At 38.3% G+C, this 25,449-nt stretch overlaps 1 protein-coding gene across 1 annotated transcript in view; it reads left to right on the forward strand.

The window, feature by feature from the left end:
- Window positions 1–25,449, forward strand: part of UVSSA (UV stimulated scaffold protein A) — a 55,327-nt gene that overhangs the window by 22,871 nt on the left and 7,007 nt on the right. Inside the window, exons 6-10 of the mRNA XM_017820686.1 lie at window positions 1,278–1,389; window positions 14,712–14,889; window positions 15,883–16,035; window positions 20,927–21,110; window positions 21,947–22,058. Of these exons, the coding sequence (XP_017676175.1) occupies window positions 1,278–1,389; window positions 14,712–14,889; window positions 15,883–16,035; window positions 20,927–21,110; window positions 21,947–22,058 (739 nt within the window). The remainder of the gene's footprint in view (window positions 1–1,277; window positions 1,390–14,711; window positions 14,890–15,882; window positions 16,036–20,926; window positions 21,111–21,946; window positions 22,059–25,449) is intronic.

A 25,449-nucleotide genomic window follows, 5' to 3' on the forward strand; every position in this document is an offset into this window, starting at 1 on the left:
TGCTTGTAGCAAAGAGGAGTTGATATGAATATCAACAGAAGTCAGGTGCACTAAGAGGAGTAAAGAACACAGTTGAAAATACTGAAAATGATGCTATTCCTTATCTGTGGCTTTGGGTTGCTGCAATGAAGTGGAAAAAAGTGATAGCCTGTGCTAAGGCTGGATTTAGTGGACACCCCTTTTTATTTCCTAGAGTTGTAAAAGCACATGGGAAACTACAATAAAGTGCTAATTATGTTGTTGTTGGGAATTAGATGACTCTGAAAGTGGGCAAAAGAAATAAAGTGTAAAGCCTCTGTCATTGCTGCCTTTTTAAGGTAGCTGGCATTTGCTGTTTTAAAGCTCTGATAGTACAGGCCATGTCTGGTGGCACAGATTCTTTTAGCTTACGTGTAATTTAGAAGACAAAATCATTTTCAGGTATGGAACAAGCTTAGAAAAAATGTAGAGATTTGCTGGTATATATATACAGTAGTATCAGGATGAAATGAGATATAGGAAACCACTTACATGAATGAATTACCCTGTTTAGTTGGTAGGAGCTGCGGGTTTTTTTAACTACTTGTAGATACTCAGCCTGCAAGATAGACCAAATGTACATCTAAAAAAAATCCTGTTTTGTTGATCTTAACCACAGCAGTGTATGCAGTCTAATGGTATGAATGGTTGGGGTGTACCAAATTAGCTAAGAAATGAACGTTGCCAGTTATTTTTAGTGCTGTTGTGAAGAAACACAGTGAACCACTGTAGTATACACATCTGAATATTCCTACTTGGGTCAGTATTAACTTGCCACTTCCCCTCCTGTTTGCCTGCTCTGGATTTGAGCTCTTAAACAGTTTGTGATACCATGTAACATGCCACAGACTATTTGGGTGCTGCTAAAGGAGTAAAATCATCCAAAGGAGAAGAGGTAAGGCTATAATTTGCTCATTAAATCAAAATCTTGATGTTGTTTTAAGATTTTTTGGTCTGTTTCATAGCTTCACGCTTTCTCAGACTTCACCAACTGTGTGTGTGTTCTAATGGATAAAAGGGGCTTTAAAAGAAGCCCTTAGGATAGAGTATGGCTTTAGAGATAAAACATTAAGCAAAGGCCTAATCTTAGATAAAGATTAAATACATAATTAGGGAAATAGTTTTGACATAGAGCAGTCTCAGTAGGGCTATCAAAATGTCTGCAAAATATTTTCAGTGTGAAGGGAAATGAAAAGCAATCTTCACATTTACAAAAAAAAAAAAAGAAAAAAAAAAAAACAACAAAAATATCTCTGCAGATGAAAGCCTCGGATGATGACGACGAGGACGAGGATGAAGATGACTTTGTGGAGGTCCCTGAGAAGGAAGGTTATGAGCCCCACATTCCAGACCACCTGCGTAAGGAGTATGGTGAGTTTGCCCAGCTGTGACAAGCTTTATCCCTGCATGTTGCTGCTGCACTAAGGTAAATAAACAGCCATTCTGAAGTAATAAAGTGATCAGTGGTGTGGGTAATCTCTGCCTGCTCTGAGGAAGTCATTACATGGACACAGGAACAGCGATTGGCTCCAGATAAACAAATACTTTCTAGGAGCAGGGATGACTGAGACCAGCAGCTTATTTCATTCCATCCTGTTCCACTGGAGTTAAGAGCCAGAGGCAGCTCCCTGTGTGCTTGTAAGTGTGCAAAACACATACCAAGAGTGAAGGGACTGCAAAGTGGAGCTGTAAATGAGCAGGAATATTAGAAATGCTGGTGACAGTCTGGTGAGATGGGAGAAGGTTCTGTTCCACCACCTGCATTGGTAGCAGTTGGAGATGCACAGCCACTTCCTCCCATAGAGTGGCCAACTTACAGCTCTGCAAGATGGCTCTTTTTGTTTGTGTGTTCTAAGTAGGTAATTTTTAAATAAAGGTATACTTACAATGTGTTTTTGTGAAATTGAGAGGGGGGTTACTGAGGAAAATTCATCTTAGATAATTTAGTTTTGGTACATCACTCCTTGTCCTTTGTACATCTCACTTAGTAAGTCTCTGCAGCTTTGCCTTTGTGCAAAATTGTGTATTTTAAGACTCATAAGATTTCAGAACCTTGTAGAGAAGGAAAGGGTAACTGCCATTACACAGAAGTTAAAAATCTTGGCCACTGTAAGAAGTGTCTTGCTTCTTTGCTCCTCTCTGAGTATTTGTGTAAGATTTGTGCTGTACTGTGCCTTTTTCAGTCCTATTGATGCTTATTTTTCATTTATCTGCAGTTTCCATCTTGAAAGTCAGGCTGTAACTGTTACCTGTGCAAGTCGAATGTTTCTTTTTGCTGAAAAAAGGGGTGTGCCTGTGTAAAGCCAAGTTTATGTAGCTCAGGTGACCTTTTTACTGTCCTCTGCCATCAAAGTTGGCTACAGACAGTGAAAGGTGGTCAGTAACAATCACCTGTAGTTATCCTGGGATCAGCTCAAGGGTGTGTCCAGGTGTGAAGTCCTGCTTGTGCCTCAGTCTGTCTACCCCATCTGGACTTAACCTACCAGGATAGTCTGGGAAGTAAGGCCTGCCCTGATTATCAGTGTTACCCACCTCAGGAGACTTGCAGCAAGTCCAACTGGCTGGTTCCAGTTTGTTTGAAGGAGGCAGGTGACTCTCTTCCTCCGTGCCTTTAAAAAAGTTGGAAATTTTCAGCTATAGATTCTTAGAGGGCTGGGAATTAGGCTGGTACCTTGAGCAGGGAGCTGCAGCGAGGTTTGGTGTGGCTCTTGGAGTAGGTGTTGCTTGAAACAGCCTGCAGGCACGCACTTTGTCCAGCCCAGAATTGGGGAAGGTGAAGTGGAATTGGGAGTATTGAGATAATGAAATGAGAAGTAGATGTGTTTGAACACAGAACAGTGGTGGAGGCCTGTAGGACACAAACTCGGGAACTGGACAGCCTTTTATTTTGTTTGTTCATGGAAAAAATTGTTATGTTTTGATAAAATTATACCAGTGTGTGTTGGTTATCCCAACTGTGTCAGTCTTGCAATAAATACTGAGTAAATTCTGATTATTGCTAACAGTGGGACTTTGAGAAGAGGAATATAATGGAAAAGAAAGGCAGCAGCTTTCCAGATAGTTGTGAAAAGCTTCTTATGTATGTGTGACTGATGAAAGTGTCCAAAGCATTGGTAGTGATAGTAAATGAATGAACAAATGAGGTTAGTTTTTTACATAGCTATGGTTCTTTTTTTATTTTTCCCCTTCCTTTGGCAGTATTCCTTGTGCCAAAACTGGTATTTTTGTAATACTTCCAGGCACTGGAACTCATTTGCCATATCTTTAGCAACAGCCTAAAGAATTCTAACCTGCAAAAGTTCTGTTTGTACTTGTCAGCTTCCACTGGAAGTGAAATGTATTCACCTCTTTCTTTTTATCCTGTCTTCCCTGTGGATACACGTTTTTTAAAAACAGAGTGTCTTACCACCCTTTTTTATCACCCTAACACAATATTTCGCTGCTATTCGAAGTCCTCCTCATGGAAAAGGATAAAAGGACAAGACTGCTATCTACTCAAGGATATTTGAGTGTATATCTATAAAAATCCATATAAAATGGATATTTGAGAGTATATATATATAAAAATCTATGTAAAATAGATTAAGAATTTCCCAATTTGTATTTAAACAATTGCTGATAGGAAAACACGTTACAGTGCAAGTCAATCAGTCAGGGAACAAAATCTCTCACTTTATATACATGTAGTTGTGTAGGAGCAATGGTCACCCTTGGCTGTTCTTTACCTAGTGTGTTTGTTAAAAATAATATTTTGAAAGGATTAATCATTCTTGATGTTTCTAAAGTCATTCAGCTTTGATCACTGCAATTAAAGTTATTAGGTAAATTCCCAGTTCAGGAAAGGGTCTTAAAATAACTCAGTCTTCCTGAAAAGAATTCAGGCAGTCTTTTAAGCACACACTTCCTTCTGTCTTTGTGTACTTAAGTGCTTTCTTGGACAAACTGGTGAGTTACTAGTTCATAAATCTATCTCACAAGCCAATATATAACTATTGCATAAACCAACTGACTTCTGTGTGATTACTTCAGGTCTGCATGAGGAAAATTTTCTCTGTTGGGTTCTGTTCTGCATTGTTTTTAATATGCAAAACCAAAATAAGCATCCCTTTGACACGTTTTGTTTAGGAAAGTGAATTATCATATTAAAATACACAATAATATATTGATTTTATAGCAGCATGTTCTCATCAAGAGCCGGCTGTTGGGCAGCCACCTCTCTAATTAAATGTACCTTTTGTTTCCATAAGCAAGTGCAGTGATCACAGCAGTGACTGTACCTTTATCTAAATGTGATTCAGGTGGAGTTTTGCTGCATTTCTTCAGTTCACAGCTAGTTCATGAGAACTTTGAGTTTAGAAAATGAGAGTCAGTGCAAGTGGAATATTCTAACTGGAACATTAAGCCTTCCATGTAAAATAAAATCCCAGTGTTATGTGGAAGGTGTGAACAGTTAAAAGCTTTTTTCCTTTTGTTGCTACTTTTCCTGAGTAAACCAGATTAACTTTTTATATTAAACAGAAAAACAAAGGTGTAAAACATGACTGTGGAAATGGATCAAAACGTGACATGTAAATTATTGATTTAAAAGTCACTTTATTCCGTGTCACTTCTCTTAGGAAAATGGAAGTATCCTACCAACAAGGTAAATTTCAAGCTGAGATGCTATTTCTGATGATGCATACGTGTTTTTGTGGTTCTCCTGAGATCTGAGAAGCTTGTAAAAAATTAAAAGATAGTTAGAGACAAGGGAAGTTTTATACACAACTGTGTAGACACGTGCATTTGTATTATCTGTTTGTGTATGTGGTTGATGATGATGATCTCAAAATTGATGAGGATATTAAATATGTGAATGATCTGAGCATGGGTACAGTTTGGGTGGAGGGAGAATTGAGCAAGTCAATTTGAATCTCCATGTATAAAATGAAATGTAAATTTGTTAAGAGAATTTAGGTGATTAGATAACTGGAGTGTGAAGATATAACCCATTAGGGGTGTCATGCCAAATTAGCATTACCAGACTTTTAACGACCTCCCATTTGTATAATCCTTATTTACACTTGCACCTGATGTCTGCAACAGACAAGAGCCTGGAGCTCCTGTGGGACCCCAGGGCCACTTCAGATGCACTGGGTTGCTAAAGAGGAATATTGGGCTGAGAAAGAAACAACACTGATAATAATTTTCTTAAGGTTGGTCTTGTTCTCGGTACTGATGTTGCTGACTTCAATTGCCCTTGTATGGCTGATGTTTCTAAGCCCTGGAAAATCAAGAACATTTAAAGGAAAGCTTTAGGGATCTCCATTGGAGATTTTCCACATTCCGGCCTTTGCTGGTCAGATGAAAGTTGCATTGGCATAAAGCCTTAGGGGTGGATGAGGTAAGGATGGAACTTTGCAGCTCCTGTTCTTGTGCCATTGATAGAATTTGGTTCTGATGCCAGGATAAGAGATTCCTTCCTGCAGCCACCTCAGTTGATAGTTCTTGCTTGTGTCTCAATACAAGCATTCAAGAACTTACTTATGCAATAATGCTCTGAGGACAGGGAAGTGCTATTGTTCTTTTACAAGTGATGACACAAGGAAGCCATCTGACTTGGGAATATTAGGATGGAAGCAGTCTGTTGGTTATCAAGTTTCATCCTTATCCAAAATTCTGTGAGGAATGACTGTACAGTCAAGAAACCATTATTTCAACTGTGATTAAACAGATTATTTCTCTTGTATTTGAGCCTTAAGACAGAATGTTTTTAGGTCCCTAAGAGCTACTTCAGTGGTTCATGTTGCATCTTAAAGACTGCTTGAGACTTCTTTCATATCGGGATCAAAGCTGCAGTTCTAAAATCCCAAGGGTTAGTTCTATCCATTTCAGAAATTCTTCCTCATCACAGAGTGATGTGCTTTTGTGGGTTAGATGTCCCCACACTGCCTTTCCTAATCTGATGGTGTTTGAGTCATACTTTTCTCTGTGGTTTTTTTGTTGTTGTTGTTACTATGAAAAGTCATAGCAACACGAGAAACAAGACTTATACCCCAATTGAACTAATAAGGTGTACACACCTACTGTTTCCTTAGTAGAGAAGTTGTGACCTGGTTCTTTACATAGAATTGGGAGTGCTTTGGACCACAGAAGCTATTCATTCTATTGCAGCTCTCACTGAGCATTTTAGAGACATAAATAAACTTGCTGTGGTGACCATTCATTAAGGGTGTGGGGTTTTATAGCTTTTGCATCTTCTCAGAACATGAAAAAGCCTGTATTAGAAATGACAATACAATACTGTGTAGACTAATGTGTGATTGAATTTTTTTATTTTAAGCAGTAAAAGTCATGCGTTTTGGGGCATTTATTCAGAAAATGTACTTGTTTATATGGACTAGGTATACTCTGATCTGTACCTAAGCAGCAGACTTGCATGCATATTGTTTTTAAAAATTTTATTCTCTTGATGGGCATCTACCAAGACACAGTGATTAAAACTAAACAACCTCAGAAATGTGGAACACCATAGAATCATCATTACAAATTTAAAAAAAAAAAAAAGGAAAATTAATTACTAACTTACTGGCATCTGGTTCCTTTATTCCCTCCAGAAAAGTTTTCCTAAATGCTTTTAAATGTCTTTGGTTGTGTGGTCAAGTACAAATGTTCCATCTGTGTCACACTGAGAACAAGGGCACTGAATTTGAAGCTGGACATGTCATTAACATACACAGGTATTGCTGTGAGCTGCACTGTGCTCACTCTTTCTTAGCTCTATTTTTCTCCATTTTTGATGTAGGAATTAGGAAAACAGTGGGTTTAGTTACTGAGTACAGTGGTAATTTGATCTTTTATCCTATATCTACATATTTTTTCTCCTATTAAAAAAAAAGGTTTTTCTGGTTTATATAACAGATTTAAAGCTACACTTGGCAAAAAACCACACATGCAAGTGCTGATAAAGCAAAACAGATCCCCCCTATTCTGGCCTCTGAAGAAATGATAACTTTCATACTGGTCTTTTCCCCTTCATGGAAGCATCTAACAGATTTAGTTGAAACAGAACTAATATCTCTTGATTTTACAGTTACGTTTTCCTCTATTCTGTTGTGGGGTTTTAGTTATTTTTAATAGTACACATGAAAATCTTCTGGAAATCACGGGGAAAAAGCACAAATCCTAAGTGTTGATTTTACATCCCTGACTTACATCATCTAGGCATCTCTGACATACTCAGTGGAAGACCTGTTTTCAGTGCTTATTGCTTTTTTAGGGAAATACTTTGTTTAGGTTCCTATTATTAGAATTGCCCAATGGTAGGCACATTTGAAAAACTTTCTAAAATTAATTTTTTAATAGCTTTTAAAATGGGAGGGAGTCTAGTCTTCCTCAGGAGAGAGGTTGATTGTCATGGCAGTGATCATGAAGTAGATTTGACTGAAGGGTGACTCAGTGCAAATAAGAGAAGCCAAGTGTGGGGTCAGTACAGCAGCTTCTGTTGCTGACAGGAACCTGTATTTAATACATAAGGTAAGGTGGTTTATTTGAGGTGAGGTGTAAGTCTGAAGAGCAGTCTGGCCAATGGCTTTCATCAGCTATTGGCCATAAAAACATGTCTCACCATGATTAACCAAATGATGGTGCCTTGCTTAGCTGTAAAGAAAACAAATGTTTTTTATGACATTATTACTTGGGAATGAACTTGCTGAGGTTTTACTGACTGATAAATCACTAAACAGACAAACACGTGCTGCCTAAATGGAAGTTATAAAAATGATACTTAAGCTTTTTCCTTGCTTACTGCAGTGATTTCTCAGTTTGTCTGGGTCTTGCTCTAAATGTCTAATAGCTTTTCAGTCAGGTTTGATTTGTCTGGTCTCCATACCTCAGGAGCTTCCTGAGGGAATTCTTCCTGCATGTGAAGAACATGGAGAACGGTTTTACATGGAGAAACAGCTCAGTGGAGAGTGCAGCAAAACCAAACCTGCAGACTTCAGAGGGGATAAAGCATTCTCACTGAGTTGTCAGGAACACTCCTCTGTTCTCAGGAGCCCAGTTTGAGACTTAGAATTACACTGTCTAGGCTAAATAAGGGTATTACCTGATTTCTTTAAGGGGAAAGGACAGGTGGAAGTACCTACTTACCTTTCACTGCCCTTTGAAATTTGGACTCTTTTTTCCTAAATTTGGAATATGCAAGTAACACACAGTTGTGTTTCTCTCCCTAGACAGTAGTCTAGTATTTATAATAAGATTTCTATTAATGTTATTATGAATCAAAAAAAAAAAATTGGACATAGTTGTTACATGATGTAAATCAAGTGTGTTGTGTGGTCTCAATTTTTCATAGCATATACAACATTAGAAGTATATTAGCAGTATATTTAATTATAAGTTTACGAGTGAGACTGCCTCATTATACTAGTGTATTTTGAATATGTCTCTATATGGACAGACACAAGTTCTATATGGAATCATAGGGTCATCATTAGATTGGAAAAGACCTCCAGAATCAACAAGTCCATCCTTTGACTGAGTACCACCATGCCTGCTGAAGCATATCACAAAGTGCCACATCTGCTTGTTTTTTGGACACTTCCAGGGATGACGATTCCACCACTTCCCTGAGGAGCCTGTTCCAATGCTTAACCACTCTTTCAGTGAAGAAATATTTCCTAATATCCAACCTGAATCTCCCTTGGTGCAATTTGAGGCCTATAGAGGCCTAGCTACATTTAGGACAATAAATGAGTAAAATGCATTGTGATACAGTATTTGGAATGAAGTTAACTTTTCATATTTATGAAAAAACATGATTAGCACTTCAAATGAAATTTGAATATAATAATACATTGACTGTATATATTTCTTCTGATCCATCCTAATCTGCTGATCATGCAAACTTTCCTCACTCTCAGGTGAGGTCCTTCTATGTAAATAAGGTTCCCAGAAAATCTAACAGGACATGGGATGTAGTTGAGTTCTACTGAAGTTCTTGGAAACTAATAGTCACTGCACAAGATGTTGATATACTTTTGAGTGGTTTGTGACAGTAGAATGCCTCGGAGGAACTATGCAATGGCCAGGGCCTGCAAAATGATAAGCAAGAAGTTTAAGACATCAGGGTGTAAGGTGTAGAAAGCATTTAGTATAAACTCTGCATCTTTGGGTTTTTTCTGGTTCTTAACTATGATTGTAAAACAGTAATAAATAGGTTTAATTAATGAGAGGTAACACTATAACAGATTAATATATTCTGTAATACCAGTAGGCCAAAGAAAGTATTTATGTAATGTTAATTAACTCCTCTCGTTAACTAACATAGTTATCTTTTTTCTTTAATTTGAATTTCCAAAGAGGAATTCCAATATTTTACTTACATGTAAATGAGCACAGCTGCATTCAAAGGCACTGAGGATATCTTTTTTTGGTTTTTTTACAATCTTTGCTTATAAAGACCCCTTGAAAACTTTTAAAAGTAGTGTAATTTATACAGAAATATTAAAATGTGCAGTTGTCCATCCAGTAAGTTGCTCTGAGTGCACGCACAGCTGATGTGCTCTGTGAGAATATTTGCTAAAGCCACCTCTGTCATTTCAGCATCCTCTGGTCTGCATGTCCCTATGAAGGAAGCTTTGCAAAGTCCTGTTTACTTAGGACTAAAGTTTATTATGCTTCTGAGTAAAATATAGGCAGGCATTTTCATTGTGAGCACAATAGAGTAAGTGGGGAAATATTGTACCTGAACTGCTGGATTTTCCTGACAATCTTGGAGAGTGCTTGTGCTAATATAAATCACATACTCTTGGCTTGACTAAGATTCAACAAATGGGAAACAGAAATTATTAATTTTTTTTCAGGAAAGTTGAAGTCCATAATACCTGTTTATATTCTATCTCCGTTTTTTCAATTAAACTTAAGTGAATCTGAAGTAGCTAGATTTCGTCTAAATCCACACAGCTGAGGAAACCTGTGCTTGCTCTTTCTCTGAATTTTCACTGAGGGGCTTTTATCTCCCCCTAATCCCACCATTTCTGTCAGGACATAATCTCTTTCTCAAATTTACATTTTAATTACAAGGCCAGCTGAACCAGCTAAAATCAATAATGTCAGCATTCAGCAGCCTAACTTCAGCTGAAACCCCAGCCTCTCTCTTTCCTTCTATCGATCTGTCTTGTGAACATGGTCTACTTTATTGCTTCAGGCAAATAGGTGCCATTTGGTCAATTTAAACAAAAAAGGGGATTTAAACATTTTTATGATTCTTTCTCAGAGCTGCTATTGGAACAGTTTGAACCCAGGTACTGTACTTGTGTTAAATAAACCACACAGAGCAGCAGAATTCTTAATATGAATTTTACTTTAAAAACTGTACTTAATCTATATCTTAAAACCAAAACAAAGCATCCCCACCCTGACATTGGACACCATTCAGCTGGGGCTGTCTGCATGGTGACTCTTGTCTTTATCTTGTCTGCAAAAACAAATTTCATACACAAATATTCTTTTAAAACTCCATAATGGAGGTGGTATTACTGATGTTGTAGTGTATTTACTTTTAGCTATTTTTCTGTTAATGGTTTAAAATAAGAAATCAATGAAAAAATATTTTGCTCTTGTAACTCTTAAGAATTCCTATATTGATCTTTTGGATGTGATTTTATCTGTCTAAATGTCACATTGTCCATTTATCTCTCTTGCCTTTTCTGTGTTGCTGACTGCTTGTCACTGCTGTTCCCCTCCTCCTCCCCAACAAAATCAGTGTAGTGAACAAGCAATCATGTTTTCTGTAAACAGCACAGGAAACAAATGGAAAAAAATAGGGGTTTCTGAGATCTTTATTGCATATGCACTTTTAATATACATGCACATTTTTCTCTGAAGATGAGAGAAAAGGTGCTATCTTCTGACACAAACGTGCTATCTTCTGACTTTTTACTATTTGTAAATAGTACATATGCTTTAAACAATGCTTTTCAGAAAGTCTCCTTTAAAAAAAAAGTAAAAAAAGAAATTTAAAATTCTAAATACAATCTAAGCAATTCTACATTGCAGATACAGTCTATGACATATTCTTCTCAGTTAACCTTGTTCATGCCAAAGGGCCTGTTTGTTTCTGTCATAAAAGGAAGTTCACTTTTCCAAATACTGGTGATACTTAAGTATGGTTATAACACTCTTCTGGGTTAATTCTGCTTCACTTTGATACAAAACACCTGAGAGGGGTTTTTTCCCTTTCCAGCGTATGACAAGAGCTGAGAAGGAGCCCTGTCCTGCCCCCTTTTCAAAGGCATAAATTCAAAATTCCTGCATTATTATTTCACTGAAGTGCTGTTTTAAAAGAACATTTTTGTGGAGGCACCATTATTCCTTTTGAAGAACAAGTCTGCATCCTAATAAGTGTAATGAGATAATTTCTTTTTCTATTTAGCCTAGATATTTCTCTGCTGAGATCCATCCTTTTATATTTAATTATCACTTCCCTTATTCCTGGTCCTTCTGCTAATTTTGAGACTTTTCCCAAGGTACAGATCAGTCCTTTAAATTACTTTTTAACAATGTTCTTTAAAGCCTTGTTGACTTCAGAGAGGAAGTTGGATAACATGGTGAATGTGGTGTGTTCACAGCTTTCACAGGAGTGTGTGGAGTGGGCAGGAGTGAGTAAGGGAGTAGTAGTGTCAGGGGTGCTCAGCAGCATCACCAGCCAACGGCAGGGTGGGCTGTGGCTGCCAACAGCTGGGAGGCAGGGTCTAACCTCCAGTCTGAGGACATAAAAATTAGAAAGGGGTGATCCCTCTTTGTATCACGGTTCATGCTAACTTCAGTTCCCAGGAACCACTGGACAGCTTGAGCAGCACTGTCTTTGAAGATGCTTAGGAATCCAGCTTTGGTTTTGGAGTGTTTTCCAGAGAGCAGAACAAGAAGTTGGGGAAAAGCTGGGTTTGACACTGGATTCAGACTGCAGTGGATGTCCTTCTGTCCCCTCTGCAATCCTTCCTGCCTGTGAATGTTCAGACTGTTGGGTACTTGCTGAAGTCTTTCTGGGAGAGCTGCCAGACTGGTGCTACTGAAATACCCACTCTCAGATGTGTGTTCAACCCTGTGGGGTATCTACATGATACTCCAGTAGCCTTTTCTTAGGAGAGGTGGAATGCATCAGCCTGCCAGAGCTGGCTCTGGTCTCTTTATGGACATGGGAAAACACCAGCACACCCACATTGCATCTTGTATACTTACTTCAGCCATCTTTCTCTGTGTCATGCACTGTTGGTAAGCAGAAGGAATGTATTGAGCTGTCATGGGAGAGAAAGTAGAAAGCAGAGAAGTCTCTGTGAGAGCTTGTTAACTGCTGTTGGCTAGTAGTCTCATCCTCTTTCCTTCTCCAGATCCTATTTCCTTCCCTCATTGTTTTGAAGGAGACAGGTCATGGTCGTCTGCTGCCATGGTCATTACTGCTCTTGCCCTTAAAACGTTTCCCTTCATTGTTACCAGTAGAAGCCGTACTAGAGAGAGACTTGGGATCTCAGATGGTGTTAGAATTCTGAGTCCTCATCCTTGAGGGTATTCAGGGGTGCTCTCTTTTTTCTGGAGATAGTTGTATTCAGAAAATCTAGGAATGATACCATTTGCTATATGCAACAGAATTTAAAGGCACAGAAGCCAGATTCAAATGGATGTTTGCTTTTGTTTCTTCTCTCCTTCTGAAAGGCTCCAGCTTTCTGGATTTTGAATTAGGATTGTCACCTCTCTCTGGGGAGAGTATGTTCAGGAACTTGGTTAAACAGGAGGCTGACAGGGCATCCTTCTCAGTGCCCTGAGCTTGGAGCTTTGGAAAACAAAGATGAAATGTCATTCCCTGCACAAGGACTCAGTTCCTGATCTTGGTACTTGGAAAATGTAGACCCATATGTATCCAGGGGGTGGATCTTGATGGTTGATGCCTCAGCACCTTGACCTGTGACTTGAGTCAGCAATGCCATGGGTTGCATTCCACAGGCTAAAGGGAATGAGTGGTGCAAATGAATCAAGGTCAGAATGAATTACTGAAACACTTTAAAAGGTGGAAAGAGGGGTCAGGGTAAATATTTCTAGTTTTGTTTGTGAAAAATATGTTTTCCTCTGAAATGAAAATATTTTGTGTACCAAAGCCACCTGCCACTATGGGTCTTGCAATTTCCCGCTCAGAGGGCAGGTCTTAGGTATCACATGAGTGTTTCCTTTTCTACTTGATGTCTTGTGATACATTTAATGACTAGCAAAACAAGAATACTTCTGGATGCAGCTTCAAGACTGGCTATAATTGGGCAAGAGACTAAAAGTGACATATAATGGCTAAAATATGTTAGTTAAACTTTGGTTGCTTTTCATAAGAAGGCTGAGATAATTTGCTAAAAACTTTAGTTTTGTGAAACCATGACCTTCTTGTATTAATTTAGAGGTTTTTTTTTTTTTTTTTGAGGGATGAGACCTTGCATTTCAATAAATTATTTTATAAGAAGGCTTTCTGAGGAGACAAATACAGTCTGTTACATTAGTGTGAGGGATCTCATCTTTACAGTTTTAGCTATCATTGGCTGAAAAGTTCTTGTTTCCACTCCTGGCTAATAGAACTGCTTCTCTAGCTCAGTAGGTAGAGGCAAGTGCTGTCTTACAGCCCATGCTGACTCTCTAATCTGGCCATATAAAGTAATTAAGTTGCCCCACAGTAATTAAGCTGCTGGTGCTGAACATCAGTGCCTGGTGCTGCCCTGCAGAGGGGTTTGTTCCTCAGGTGTAGCTCAGGCCTTTACTGTCTGTGGAGCACACTGGGGGGATACTTGCTGCTTCTGCCAGCACTTGGATGTTTCCTCTTGGCAAATTGTGTGGTTTAGTATCTGTGAAAAAAGAATGTTCTCTGGATAATTCTGTTTGTGGTTATATTTAGGAATTAAAACTCAACTCAGTGGTGCTGCCCCTTAACAAATCAGGAAGAAGAAGAAGCTGTTTTGTTTTACATTCTCAATATGGTAACTGAGATTCATCAAAGAGCAGGGGTGTGCCTCACACATGCTTTGTTTTTTTCATTGGATGTGCTTCCCAGCTGTTCTGGTGATGATGGTTCCCCTTCTTATCAGTCCTGTGTTGCAGTGAATCCCCATCCAGATGTGGCTTCTCCTTGCCAGGATGGAACAGTTTCAGCAGGATTTTTTGCTGAGACACCACAAAGAATTAATCTTAGCAGACAGGAGGATATGGATGTGTGGCTTTTTTTTTTTTTTTTGCTTTCTCCTACTCTTAGATGTCTTTTGGGGCTCTAGGTGTTAAATAGTAGTGCCAGTAGTTCCTTTTTTCTATTTTACCTTAATATAACCCTGAGTATAGAAATGTTGTACCAGCAAGCAGTTGTGACACTGGAAACTTATATACAAAAAGCAGTATTGCAGTTTGGGCAAACATGTATAGTAAAATCCTTCTTTCCAAGGTGAACGAAGTAACATCATTCTTTGTTGTCACATCATGTCATACAAATTTAAAAGTTGATTTGCTGTAGTTACTCAGTATATATCTGTTCCAAAATGAGAAAAATTTCACAGGCAGAAATATCACAGAGTGGGATTGATGTCTAATGCAAACTGAGGGCTGTAAGACATGTAATCAGCACCTTGGGCTGCTTGGTCCCACTGTGAGGGTGGGAGAAGTGAGTCACTCCTAAACATCAATTTTTTTTGCAGGGCTAGAACCCCAAGCAGCTCCAAAAGCTCCCGTGGGGAAGGTGTCAGCAGGACCAGCTCCACTGAGCTCCCGCGCGCAGCCGAAAGGGAACGAAGATGAACTTGATCCAACCTGTGCAGCTGCCACACTGAAACTTATTAGAGACAAACTGCCAAAGTTACCACCTCCTCACACCAGGTTAGCTTGGGTTTAATTCTTGTAGAATCCTCTCGCTCTTGTGTTTATTAGTCATGACAGCACACAGAAAAGCATTCATGAACTAGGCAGGCTGCTTAAGGCTGCCTTGGTTTCAGTTTGAAGTAACATTCATTGCTTAATATTTGGGATTTTGCTGATGATTGCACCAGGATCTTAAGGAATCTTTTACTTCCTGATTAATTTACTTTTATTTGGTGTAAATGGCCTTTATGAAAATATACTGTTCCCTTCTTTGCTAACAAAAAATCATATCCCTATTTATTCAGGCGTTTTTTTTTTTTTTGCAGCTAAACAGAACGTATCCTAATACTGAATTAGCAACTAGTTTCAACCATCTCTTGGTTCCCCAATAACTTTAGCTGTCAGTGCTACCTGGAGGTGTGTTACAGTTGTTCATATCTGTTGTCAATCCTGTTCAAATTTTAGTAGACCTCCAGCCTTGCCTAGCATTTATCTGGGATTTGGGATAAAACTGGGAGTCACCTACTTAATGGCATTTCCTGGAAAGACACTTCTGCATTGGCCAGGAAAGCACCCAAAACCTAGCAAACTGGAATGTAATCTGAGAAAGGGGCTTGCTTCATTAGAACTCCAGAGTTTGGAGTATTCAGGTGTACATTATGACTTTTAATCTTTAAAAATTTAGTGTTTCGGTATGGTGACTAAGACTGTGAAGCTCTGTCAGTAAGAGTAATGAATTCTGTAGTGGTATTGCATGATGAGTGTATTACAAGGTGGAGCTTTGTCAACAAAAGAAAGACTTTGCAATCTGTGTCACTGCCATGCAAACATGGGCATGAATTTACCATAGTAAGTTCTTTATAAAAATGATTTCCAGTACCACATCTGTAGCTCCTGCCTAGATCTAAGGTAATATTAGTGTCGGTCATCTGAAAAATCTAATGAAAACAAAGAAAAAGTTGTTGTGATCATTGCTGTTTTCTGTGTTGACTTTTCATCAATTTTCTCCAGTAAATCTGCAACTCCTGAGGCAGCAGCCTTGGAAGATCCTGACGGTAAGAGAAGAAAACTAGAGGAAGAAAGAGCTAAAGCTCCCCTCATGCCTTTTGGATTAGATCTTCACTACTGGGGAGAGGATCAGCCAAGTGCTGGGAAGATTCTCAAGTAATGCTCTTTTTCTTTTAAGACAAATTAAACAAATAAATAGATTTACTTGTACTCAGAGGTCATGCAGTGGGGTGACTGCTATTTCTTTTGATAATTACTTTTCTCCTTTCCCTTGTGTTGTAGGACCCATAAACAAAGTCAGAAATTCTACCTCTAAATGTTATTTGTTTTGAGAAGATGTGATACTAATTAAATATCCTTTGATGCTTCAAAGCACACTTTTTTTCTGCTCTTTTCATGTGTGCAGCATGGAATCAGTTACTCCAATTTAAGTTGGCACCTCATTATGCAAAGTGCTCTGCCCAAGTGCATGATAGACATTCCCTCAGCTGGAGACTTTGCTGTCTAAATAAGTAGCAGGTGAGGCAGGAGAAAGGCTGGGGAGGTGTCAGGGATATTTTTCCTGACTTTACAGAGTGGTAGCTGAGGAAATTGATATGCTTATTCAGTCTCACAAGAAAAAGGTGGCAGTTACAGGATTTGAATTCAGATCTTTCACTTGCCATTCTTGTCTGGGAAGGTTTTGTGTTTGACGAGTCAGTGCTGACTTAGGGAAAGCTTGAGCAGTGCTGGGGAGAAGAGCTGGTAGGTATCCATCAGAACTTCTTTCTAGGAGTCAGTTATAAACCCCTTTTAGTATTTTTAAATGAAAGTTGGGATGCAAACTCTTCCCTTTATGTATAAGTTTCCTTTAAGTCCACCAGAACTTTACTAGCAGTGTGTACCAAACCTGGCTTGAAAAAGTCAAAAATCATTGACTGGCTGGGTTGCAAATGAAGCTCTTATATTCTTAGCAGTATCACTGTAACTTAGTTTGTTTTCTTACCAAAACAAATTGAGAAAAGCAACCCATGATCACAGAGTTTTAAGACAGTGTTGGCAGAACAGAACAAAGGGAAATCTGCCCCTGTACCAGACTGCATAAAATGCTGAGTATCCTTTAAATTAGTGAAAACTGGTGCACTTGGATAGATAACAGTGCTCTGCCACAGTCACTCCAAGCTTTGGGTTCCATCTCATGTGGTGTAGGCTCTTCAAAACCTGTAAAATGGTTAAGATTTTCAGCAGGGCTTTAAGAAGCATTTGTCTGTGATAATGCCAAAAAGGAAGTAAGGCCTTATTTTACATTGCAGATGAGTTACTCAAGTCATAAGTGAAATCAGAAGCATATTTCACTGCCTGTCTGCTTTGTGCTGTACTGTTTTATTTTTATGCTTCCCAATAAAATAGAGGGCACATTTCTGAGCCTTGTAGTCTATAACTACAGATATGCCAATCTAACTAAAGATAATTTAAGTAACTCTGCACACACAATACCATTGACCCTGGATATAAAATATATTTATTGGGAAATTAAGATAGTTATTGGCCAACTCCTTTACCTTTTCTATATGCACACATACTGGCTCTATAAGATGCTTAGGGAAAAAAAGCAAATTGGAAAACAGGCAACACATATGGGATGTGTATGGAATTTGAATTTTTTAAATTTGAAGAGGAAAAGTCTTTCCACTTCACTTCCTTAGTAGTATACTTACTTAGTCATAGCATTTACAATAAATTAAGATTTTGATAGTGAGAATGTAGCTACCAGGAAGATGATTTTCCAAAGAAGTTTTGTTTAGCTGGTAAATGGTGATCCATCACCTTCTCTAGAAAGTGACAGTAACTGTGAGCTCGACAAAAGTTTGGGCTGAACAATTTTCCCTACTTCTGCCTTCACTCACACAACTCATTAAACTAGTTTAAGAACTCTTAAAATGAGTTTATGAAACTATAGTAGTACTTTATATTTCTTTTTCTTGGAGGGGTGGGTAGTGTATACAGCACAGTGTTGTACTGTGTAGAGTCTGCTGTCAGCAGATTGGTTTGGATAGCATGGACCTTCTAAACTCATCTACCCTCCTCCTTGAATTAAATCAGCTTACTCTTGGGAGCAGAGTAGGACAGTTGGTGCAGCACTGGCTCTAGCTAGGCTGTTTGAATTAGCCCATTTTGCACTTGCTTCAGGATCTCTGTAAGCATCTGGTTTTAGAGGTTACATCTATTCAATTTTTTTATAAGTTTCCCATCATTTTAGGACTTAAGATGTTCATAAATTTGGTGAAAGAATGCAACATTTCTCCAGTAGCTTGTCTTTCTTTTAGATTTTTGTTAACCATTATTTGTCTTGTATTCCTCCTCATGTATTAAAGCCTCTATTATTTGGATCAGGAACACTCTATAAGTGTGAGGTGTTGATCTTTTTTATCTTTTGGTTGATTATCTGTTCCCCTTCTGATTCATCTTACAGGTGTTTTACTTGTCACATGCATAATTTTTTTCAAACAAGTAGCTGCCCTTTTAAAATGTTGCTTAACTTACAACAAGAAATCAGAAAACTTTGGGAATTACCACTGTGTTTTTCTTCTCTCACCTGCTTGTAAATCACATTGGGAGAGAGTAAGTTATATGCTTGTAGGAAACAATAATATTTATTAATATCTGTGTAGGAATTAGGCTATTTTAAATCCAGTCCTCAAATACTGATCAATGATACATAGAGTAAGACATAATTTTAATGGTTTTTTTTACATTTGTTGGATGCATATTTAAGGGAAGCGAGACAGAAAAATGATTAAATAGAACTGTTTCCTGATTGGAAAGGTTGGCATGCACAACTGTTAAATGCTTCTTCATTCTCATGTAACTGTAATTTGATAATTTAGAGGGGGAAGGAAGTTCAGACCACCAGAGGACACTAGAATTTTACAAAGAGTTTCTGCAAGACTACCATGCACATAAAAATCCTGCATGGTGTCTTTTTAGGAATGCTGTCCCCTCTGTGTGGCTGTAGAGTTAGTAACACAGAGCTAGCAGTCAGTCTTGTTTTCAGCATTGCATTGAACTAAGGAAATAATAAATTTATTTCATTCTTCTGTTCATTGTCTTGCCATATAATTCCTGAAGCTGAAATACTGTACCATTCAAATGTTAGACTAAAGTCATACTCATATATTAGAAAGACTCTTAGGGTTTGGGGGTTTTTTGTGTATGCTATAGTTTGCAGAAATGTGTAATTGAAAACTTTTTGTATAACCAAAAATTGTGGAAACATATTATTATGTTTAATGCTGAACTGAGGTCCTCTGGAACTCTTTTGCTTTTATGTCCTAATTTACCAGAAGGAAGTTATTTGTACTTTATACAGGTTAGTATTTATCTGGAACTAACGAGGTATATTCAGTGAAGAACTTACTGGATAGAATCAGTCTGTTTAGTAAGGATTCTACTTGTTGAACGTTTTTCTGATGACTTGGCAAATCATGAAGATACTTCAAAATTTGCTTAATCCCTTTTTTAACCTAGTTCTAATCTCTTTACATAGTTTTAAATGGTCAGCTGTTGCAGTAAAACCAGCACCTGTATATATTGTAGGTTGCTAAGGTCAGGTATTTTCCTCTTCTTTTTTTTTTTTTTCCCCTTGTCATCTGCTGAAAACTTGTTTAGATAAAATTCATCAAAACTCTTCAGGCCCTCTAAAGTAATTCTTTCAATTGCTGGCTTATGTGCCTTGCTGAATTGAGATTGGTGTGACTAGTGAAGCCAGTGATCACGGATGTATGGCTCTGTGGTCCACAGAAGGCAAAGTCTCAGAAGTAGGAATGACATCCAAGGATATGAATGATGGAGAGGAATTGGATGTGGATAGAGAAAATCCTCTCAAATAAGTCTGGAACTGATTGGGGGGAAGAGCTGTGTAGAAGAAAGGGATTGTAAAGTGTCCTTTGTGAATTTTATGTCCTTATTGAGACATTTATCATTTGGTATCTCCATTTTGCTTGTAATAAGCAGCAGACATAAAGGCTGGATTTTTTTTTCCCTTAGTTTAGCTGTATTTTTTTCCTCTTCAGATTCATATTTCCTTAAAGTTTGGGTGAGATTATTGTTGTTTAACATCAGATATCTTAAAATTAGATACCTAAACTTAAACTGGTCACGCTAATTTTTTTCCATGATTAGGAGAAAAGAAACATTTACCATCAGAGAGACAGTCATTGCCTTCTAAGATTAGCATCTAAAATGAGTCAGGTAATTGCCCTCTGCTCTTGCCTGTTTCTCATTACAGAAATGAGAAACTTGGCAGCTTAGAGTGGCTAAAATGAAATTATATGAATGCTGTTGAGAAAATTTGGAAATACTACATCACTCAAGGGTCCTTGCTGCCCTTCCCTCCCACTCTCTATGTCCACTGACATGGCACTGATCTTCTCTGTATGTTTGCCTATATGTGTCTGTAAATATAGGTGAGGTGCCTAATTTTAAAATAGATTTTCAGTGGATTAGCTGAATTTCCTAGAAGAACACCTGCTAATTTTTCAGACTTACAGGCACTGTAAAGGAGAACCTGGAGGAAAGACTCCGTATAAAGCTCAGCCAATTGTTTGCTCTTTCCCTTGATCTCTGTGTATTGCAACATACTCTGATTTCAGCTCCTGCTGCTGCAGGAGTACAGTTAAGATCAAGCTGTTTCTTCCTTGATCTGTCTTGTGTTTAATCATAGAAGTATTTTGTTATGAACAATGTTAACTGCAGAATTACAAAGTTATTCACTGAATCTGATATCGGATAACTGACTCTGGATGTGTGATCATGAACTAAAGCCAAGTACTTGTAATAGCTTAGCAGGTTAAGCAGGAAATCAATACTAGAGAGACTTTGGTGATATTTTGAAAGCATCTTCATAATATAGGAGTCATAAGAAAGACTGGTAGAGTCGTAGATGTTTTTTAAATTCACTAATAAAGCTTCCCATCCTTTCACATGTGAGTTCAGCACAGGTTGATACTGGCATCTTTATGTGCTTTCTTACAACTTTGTGGGTCATTTTCATTTGTTGTTTTCCCAGATTTACATCTGAGCATCGATTCTGGGCACCCAGTGAAGTAGAGGAAGAGGTGGAAAATAAAGAAATAACGGAAATGTTAAAAACTAGATATATAACATTCGCTGGCAAGTTTGAGCCAGTGAAACATAAGTGTCGGGCACCAATGCCCGATGGGAGTCTGTGTGAAAGGCAAGATCGGGTTAAGGTAGGCATCAAGTTACATAACTTCCAAGATCTGTGCTGTCTGAAGGAGATCTCCCTAAAACATACACATAGAAGCTTATTTCACGTTGTAAATATAGCTCAGGGGAGTGGAAGAACTCTGTGCCTGGAGAAGTACATTGCTAATATTTGCTTCATGTGGGAAACAGCCTTTTGGTAAAGAAGCTGTAAACATTTAAAGAACTCTTAAATGTTTTTGGCATTCATTATAGGTTATTTGTATTTTGTTTATTACTGTGATGTGTGAGTACCTGGCAGTAAGGCAGAAATGGGTATATTTTTGCTGAAAATTTTTCCTCGTTTAGGGGCATATTTGATATTAACTGGTTTTAGAAACTTACATGTTTGAGGGGCAGAGAAGCTGTATTTACGAATTGGGTTTTATGAAAGCTAAATTCTACACAGCCTCAAAATTATGAGTTTTGTTGAGCAGAACTGGTTTGCTTAAATACTTCTAGTATCCCTGTTTTTCCTGTATTATCTGAGATTGAAGGATCTGAATGCATGGAAATAATTTAAATGGGGTTAGTGTAAACTATGCAGCATTGGTGCCCTATTTCCAGACTTGACAGGATGTGCTACCTGGTCTCTTGAAATAGGATATTTGTATCAAACAGACCTAATTTCTTTGAGATTCTGAAGATATTAAACACACGATGTTTATAGGATTCTAATGTTTTCTAAGGGGAACTGGGAATCAAGTGTAGTTTTGTTGCTCAATTCCAGTGTCCGGCTTTAAGCTGTGTTGAATAAAATGTAAGCATTTTATTTTCATTCAGAAGTTTCATGGGGGTTTTTTTTTCCTCTTTCTTTCTCAAGTGCCCTTTCCATGGAAAGATAATTCCTCGGGATGACTCTGGGATTCCTGTGAACGCAGAGGACAGAGCCAGAGAAGAAAAGATGAGGTTTGAGAAGCAAGCAGCCCAGCCAGGTCTGTGTCTGCATAGCATCTTAAAAAAAAATTAAAATTAAAAAAAGTATTAGGCAGAGGTGGGAGATACCTGTTACCTCTTTCACTCTTAACCACATTCTCCCATTTACATTCCAGGTGATTTTAATTTGCAGCTCATTTGCTCACATGATGAACATGGGTACATGTGTGCACAGAATAAGGTTAACGTTGCATTTGTGCTTTATTTCCAGTAGTTACTGTAATGTTCCCAACACTGCTCAGACAGAGGAGTTATAGCCTTTGTCTTTAAGGAACATGTTTATCAAGGATGATTAAACCTATTCCCTGGGAAATGCTTGACAGTAACTGTTCCATGCTTCTGAAAAGAAGTCATCAATATTGCTGGTACCTAACAGTGGTGATTTATGCAATATAATGATGATATTATTGGGATCATTGTGTTCCCAGGAATACTGGGAGAGGATATGTTTTGTCACAATGTAAGAACTTGTTTTTCCTGTATCTGTTCATATCTCTTATAGTCTATATTTCCCATATCTACAGACTTACTATTTGTGTTTTAGAAGGAGAATTTTTGGCCTTGTTATGCTGTGCGTCTGTGCAGCATTGCTAGAAAATTCTCTGAGCTAGAGAAGTGCTCACCTTGGGCTTTATTGGCATAATAACTAATCTGCAAGTTCTAGTAGGGATGTTTGTGATGGGCTTGAGGAAGGCAGCAAGCAGAGCAGTGCTGTCTAATTGTTTACATGTTACTGTGCAATACTCTGGATTTTGATTTTAGGCAATTGTGGATGGGCAACAAAATTAATGGCCTTCTCCTTGCATCTTGGCTACAGCTTTCAGGTGTAGAGGGGAAGGCTTATCCTTCCCCAAGGTTATTATTTGAGCATTTTTAGGCAGAGTGCAGCTCTGGACTGCTAGGTAAGGAGTGCAGGGAATGAGAAGAACAGCAGGCAATGAGTACCTGGGCAGGAGGACTTCCAGGGGGAATAAGAGACTTCATTGCAGTAGTACAGCTAAACTTCATTAATGATAGACAGAAGATACCTGGGGGACTGCAACGAGGAAGGCACTGAAGTTGATAGGCTGCAAAGGAAGACAGAAGAGAGGGATCTGTCCAGCAAAGACATAGTGTATAATTGGAGGGGACAGATTTGTTTTCAAAGCTTTTCTTTAATCTTCCATCTTCCAGCAGGACTTACTTTTCTCTGTTTTAAACTATTTATTCTAGGTAAGTATTCTGCATTCTAATTAAACTCACCCATGGGCATTTGCATTTTGATTTCTTATAGAATACTCCCTTGAAGGAGTTAGTTCTCACTTAAGGTCTGACTGACTCAGTGTTTCAGAGTTAGACGTATTAACGAAGTTACTGAACCTTCAATAAAAGCTCTTCTGATCTGTATTCAAAAAGGTCCATGTCGAATTAATGTGCATTTAAACACACAACTGACCCACCCAGTGTCCTTTAGTACTGGTTTGGCCATCTTTGAGTGACCGTGCTTGGCCATTAGAGCACCACACCACCAGTGCAGCAGTTACTGAACACCACCTGGTATTTGCAGGTGTCAAAGTGCTACTTTTCCAGGTGGTTTCCATCCCTGTCCAGGTGGAGTAAGTGTTTTAAACTGGCATCCAGCCAACAGCAAGGACACTGTTGGACTGTCACAGCGAAACCAGGGCAGGAATGTGGATGTTGTGTTGAAAAGGAAAGTTCCCAGCTTGGTTATGACAAACTAAAACTAGCAAGTTAAACTAGTAGGTGTACTTGAAATCTTGAACTAGAAACTAATACTCTGGTATAAAAATCACTTGCACTGAAAAATATTGATTCTTTTTTTCCCTGTGAAATTGCCATTGCTTGAGGCTAGACACAGTATTTATTTTTATTACAGTGTCAGCTTGGTGTTGTTAGAGGCTCCTCACCTCTGGCCCACAAGGATGTGTATGTTAGTCCCAAACCAGTGTTGGCATTGCATTATTGAGTGTGGTTGTTAAGCTGAGGTGTCACACAAAGGTCCATCCCATCTGGCTGGGGAAATACTGCACAAGCTGTGGCACTTAATTTACTGGACAAAACCTTCCAGGTTTCTAAAGCCATACATATACCAGATGTCACTAAATACTTTTATCCACTGCTTTTTGTGGCTTTCTTTTTTTCCTGTGCCTCGCTGGTTTTATATTTGCTTTATAATATTTTCATCAACCTTTGAAAATGGCTTTTTGTTTGTTCGAGGCTTGTGGTTTAGAGGGGTGTGTTTGGTTGGTTTGCACTGATGTTTGGATTTTGGGGGTTTTTTTATTAGAAAGATCTTGGAGCAAGTCTGAGCAGTGTTGCCATGGAAAATATGCAAGTGGAAACCCACCGTACAGGGAGTGCTTTGGTCTTATGATTGACAACAACATTTAATAATGATGACAGTTTGAAAAATGTTGGAAAAAAAAAAAATTGGGGATCAACTGTGGGGTTAAATTGCACCAAAATTCTTCCTGTATCTCCTTCCTGCTGGATGGTAGGTTTATTTTTATCTTTATGTGATTAAAAGGGGGAAACAGTTATATAAAAGTAATGTAGGTTGTGTGATAATGACTATGTTTTGACAACGCTGTCATTGTTATTATGGAGCATTTTTTTTATCTTAGTATAAAATTTTAAACTCTAGCTAATGTCCACAAAATGGTGCTTTGGGCTCTCCAGTCCTGAAACAGTGAATCAGGTGGGATTACGCTGACCCACTAATCTGCAGCGTTCATCCTTTTCCAATAGTTCACACACAGGAGCAAATTAAGTGCCTATTTTTTGTGTCAACCCTGAAGAGTATCTGGTTTTTCAGCCCTTAGTGACTTGTTAACAAACAGGTATCAGGACAGGCTGGTGCAGGCAGGCCGCTGGCCACTCAGATGTGAAATAGCATCTCTTTACTAACTACAGTATTGATTCCCGCCTACCCTTGCAAACTGTGTAATTTTCTTTTCCCTGCTGCTAAACTCAGTAACAATGTATGAAGAGCTTTAGGGGCCCATCAATGCTCAAAAAGCCTGCTCTTCCCTGGCATTCTATTGATTTTTCTCAAAAGCTTTTAAATTGCTCCTTCATTTTACTCAAATGCTCATTTCATCTCTACTGGATGCCGGCATTTTTTCGTTGTGTTTAAACAATTGCTCCATTCATGGGGTTCCTAAACTGTGACGCCTTCTTATTACTGGGAGATAAACTGTTTAGACAGTTTTCCTTAATCTTGGATTAATCGTTCCTGTATCTGAATTGTGCTGTTCTGTATTCCTTCACTTCAAAAAAAAAAAAAAATAAAGTCTGTGAGGTCTTATGATCTATCAAGTTTACGTGTTCCATTTTCTCCCTTTTTACCTCTTCTGCTCAGCTCTTGAACAGCTTCGTTTTCCTCCTGCT

The sequence above is a fragment of the Lepidothrix coronata genome, unplaced genomic scaffold, assembly GCF_001604755.1.
Source record: "Lepidothrix coronata isolate B3197 unplaced genomic scaffold, Lepidothrix_coronata-1.0 Scaffold85, whole genome shotgun sequence".
In the NCBI taxonomy this organism is placed as follows: domain Eukaryota; kingdom Metazoa; phylum Chordata; class Aves; order Passeriformes; family Pipridae; genus Lepidothrix; species Lepidothrix coronata.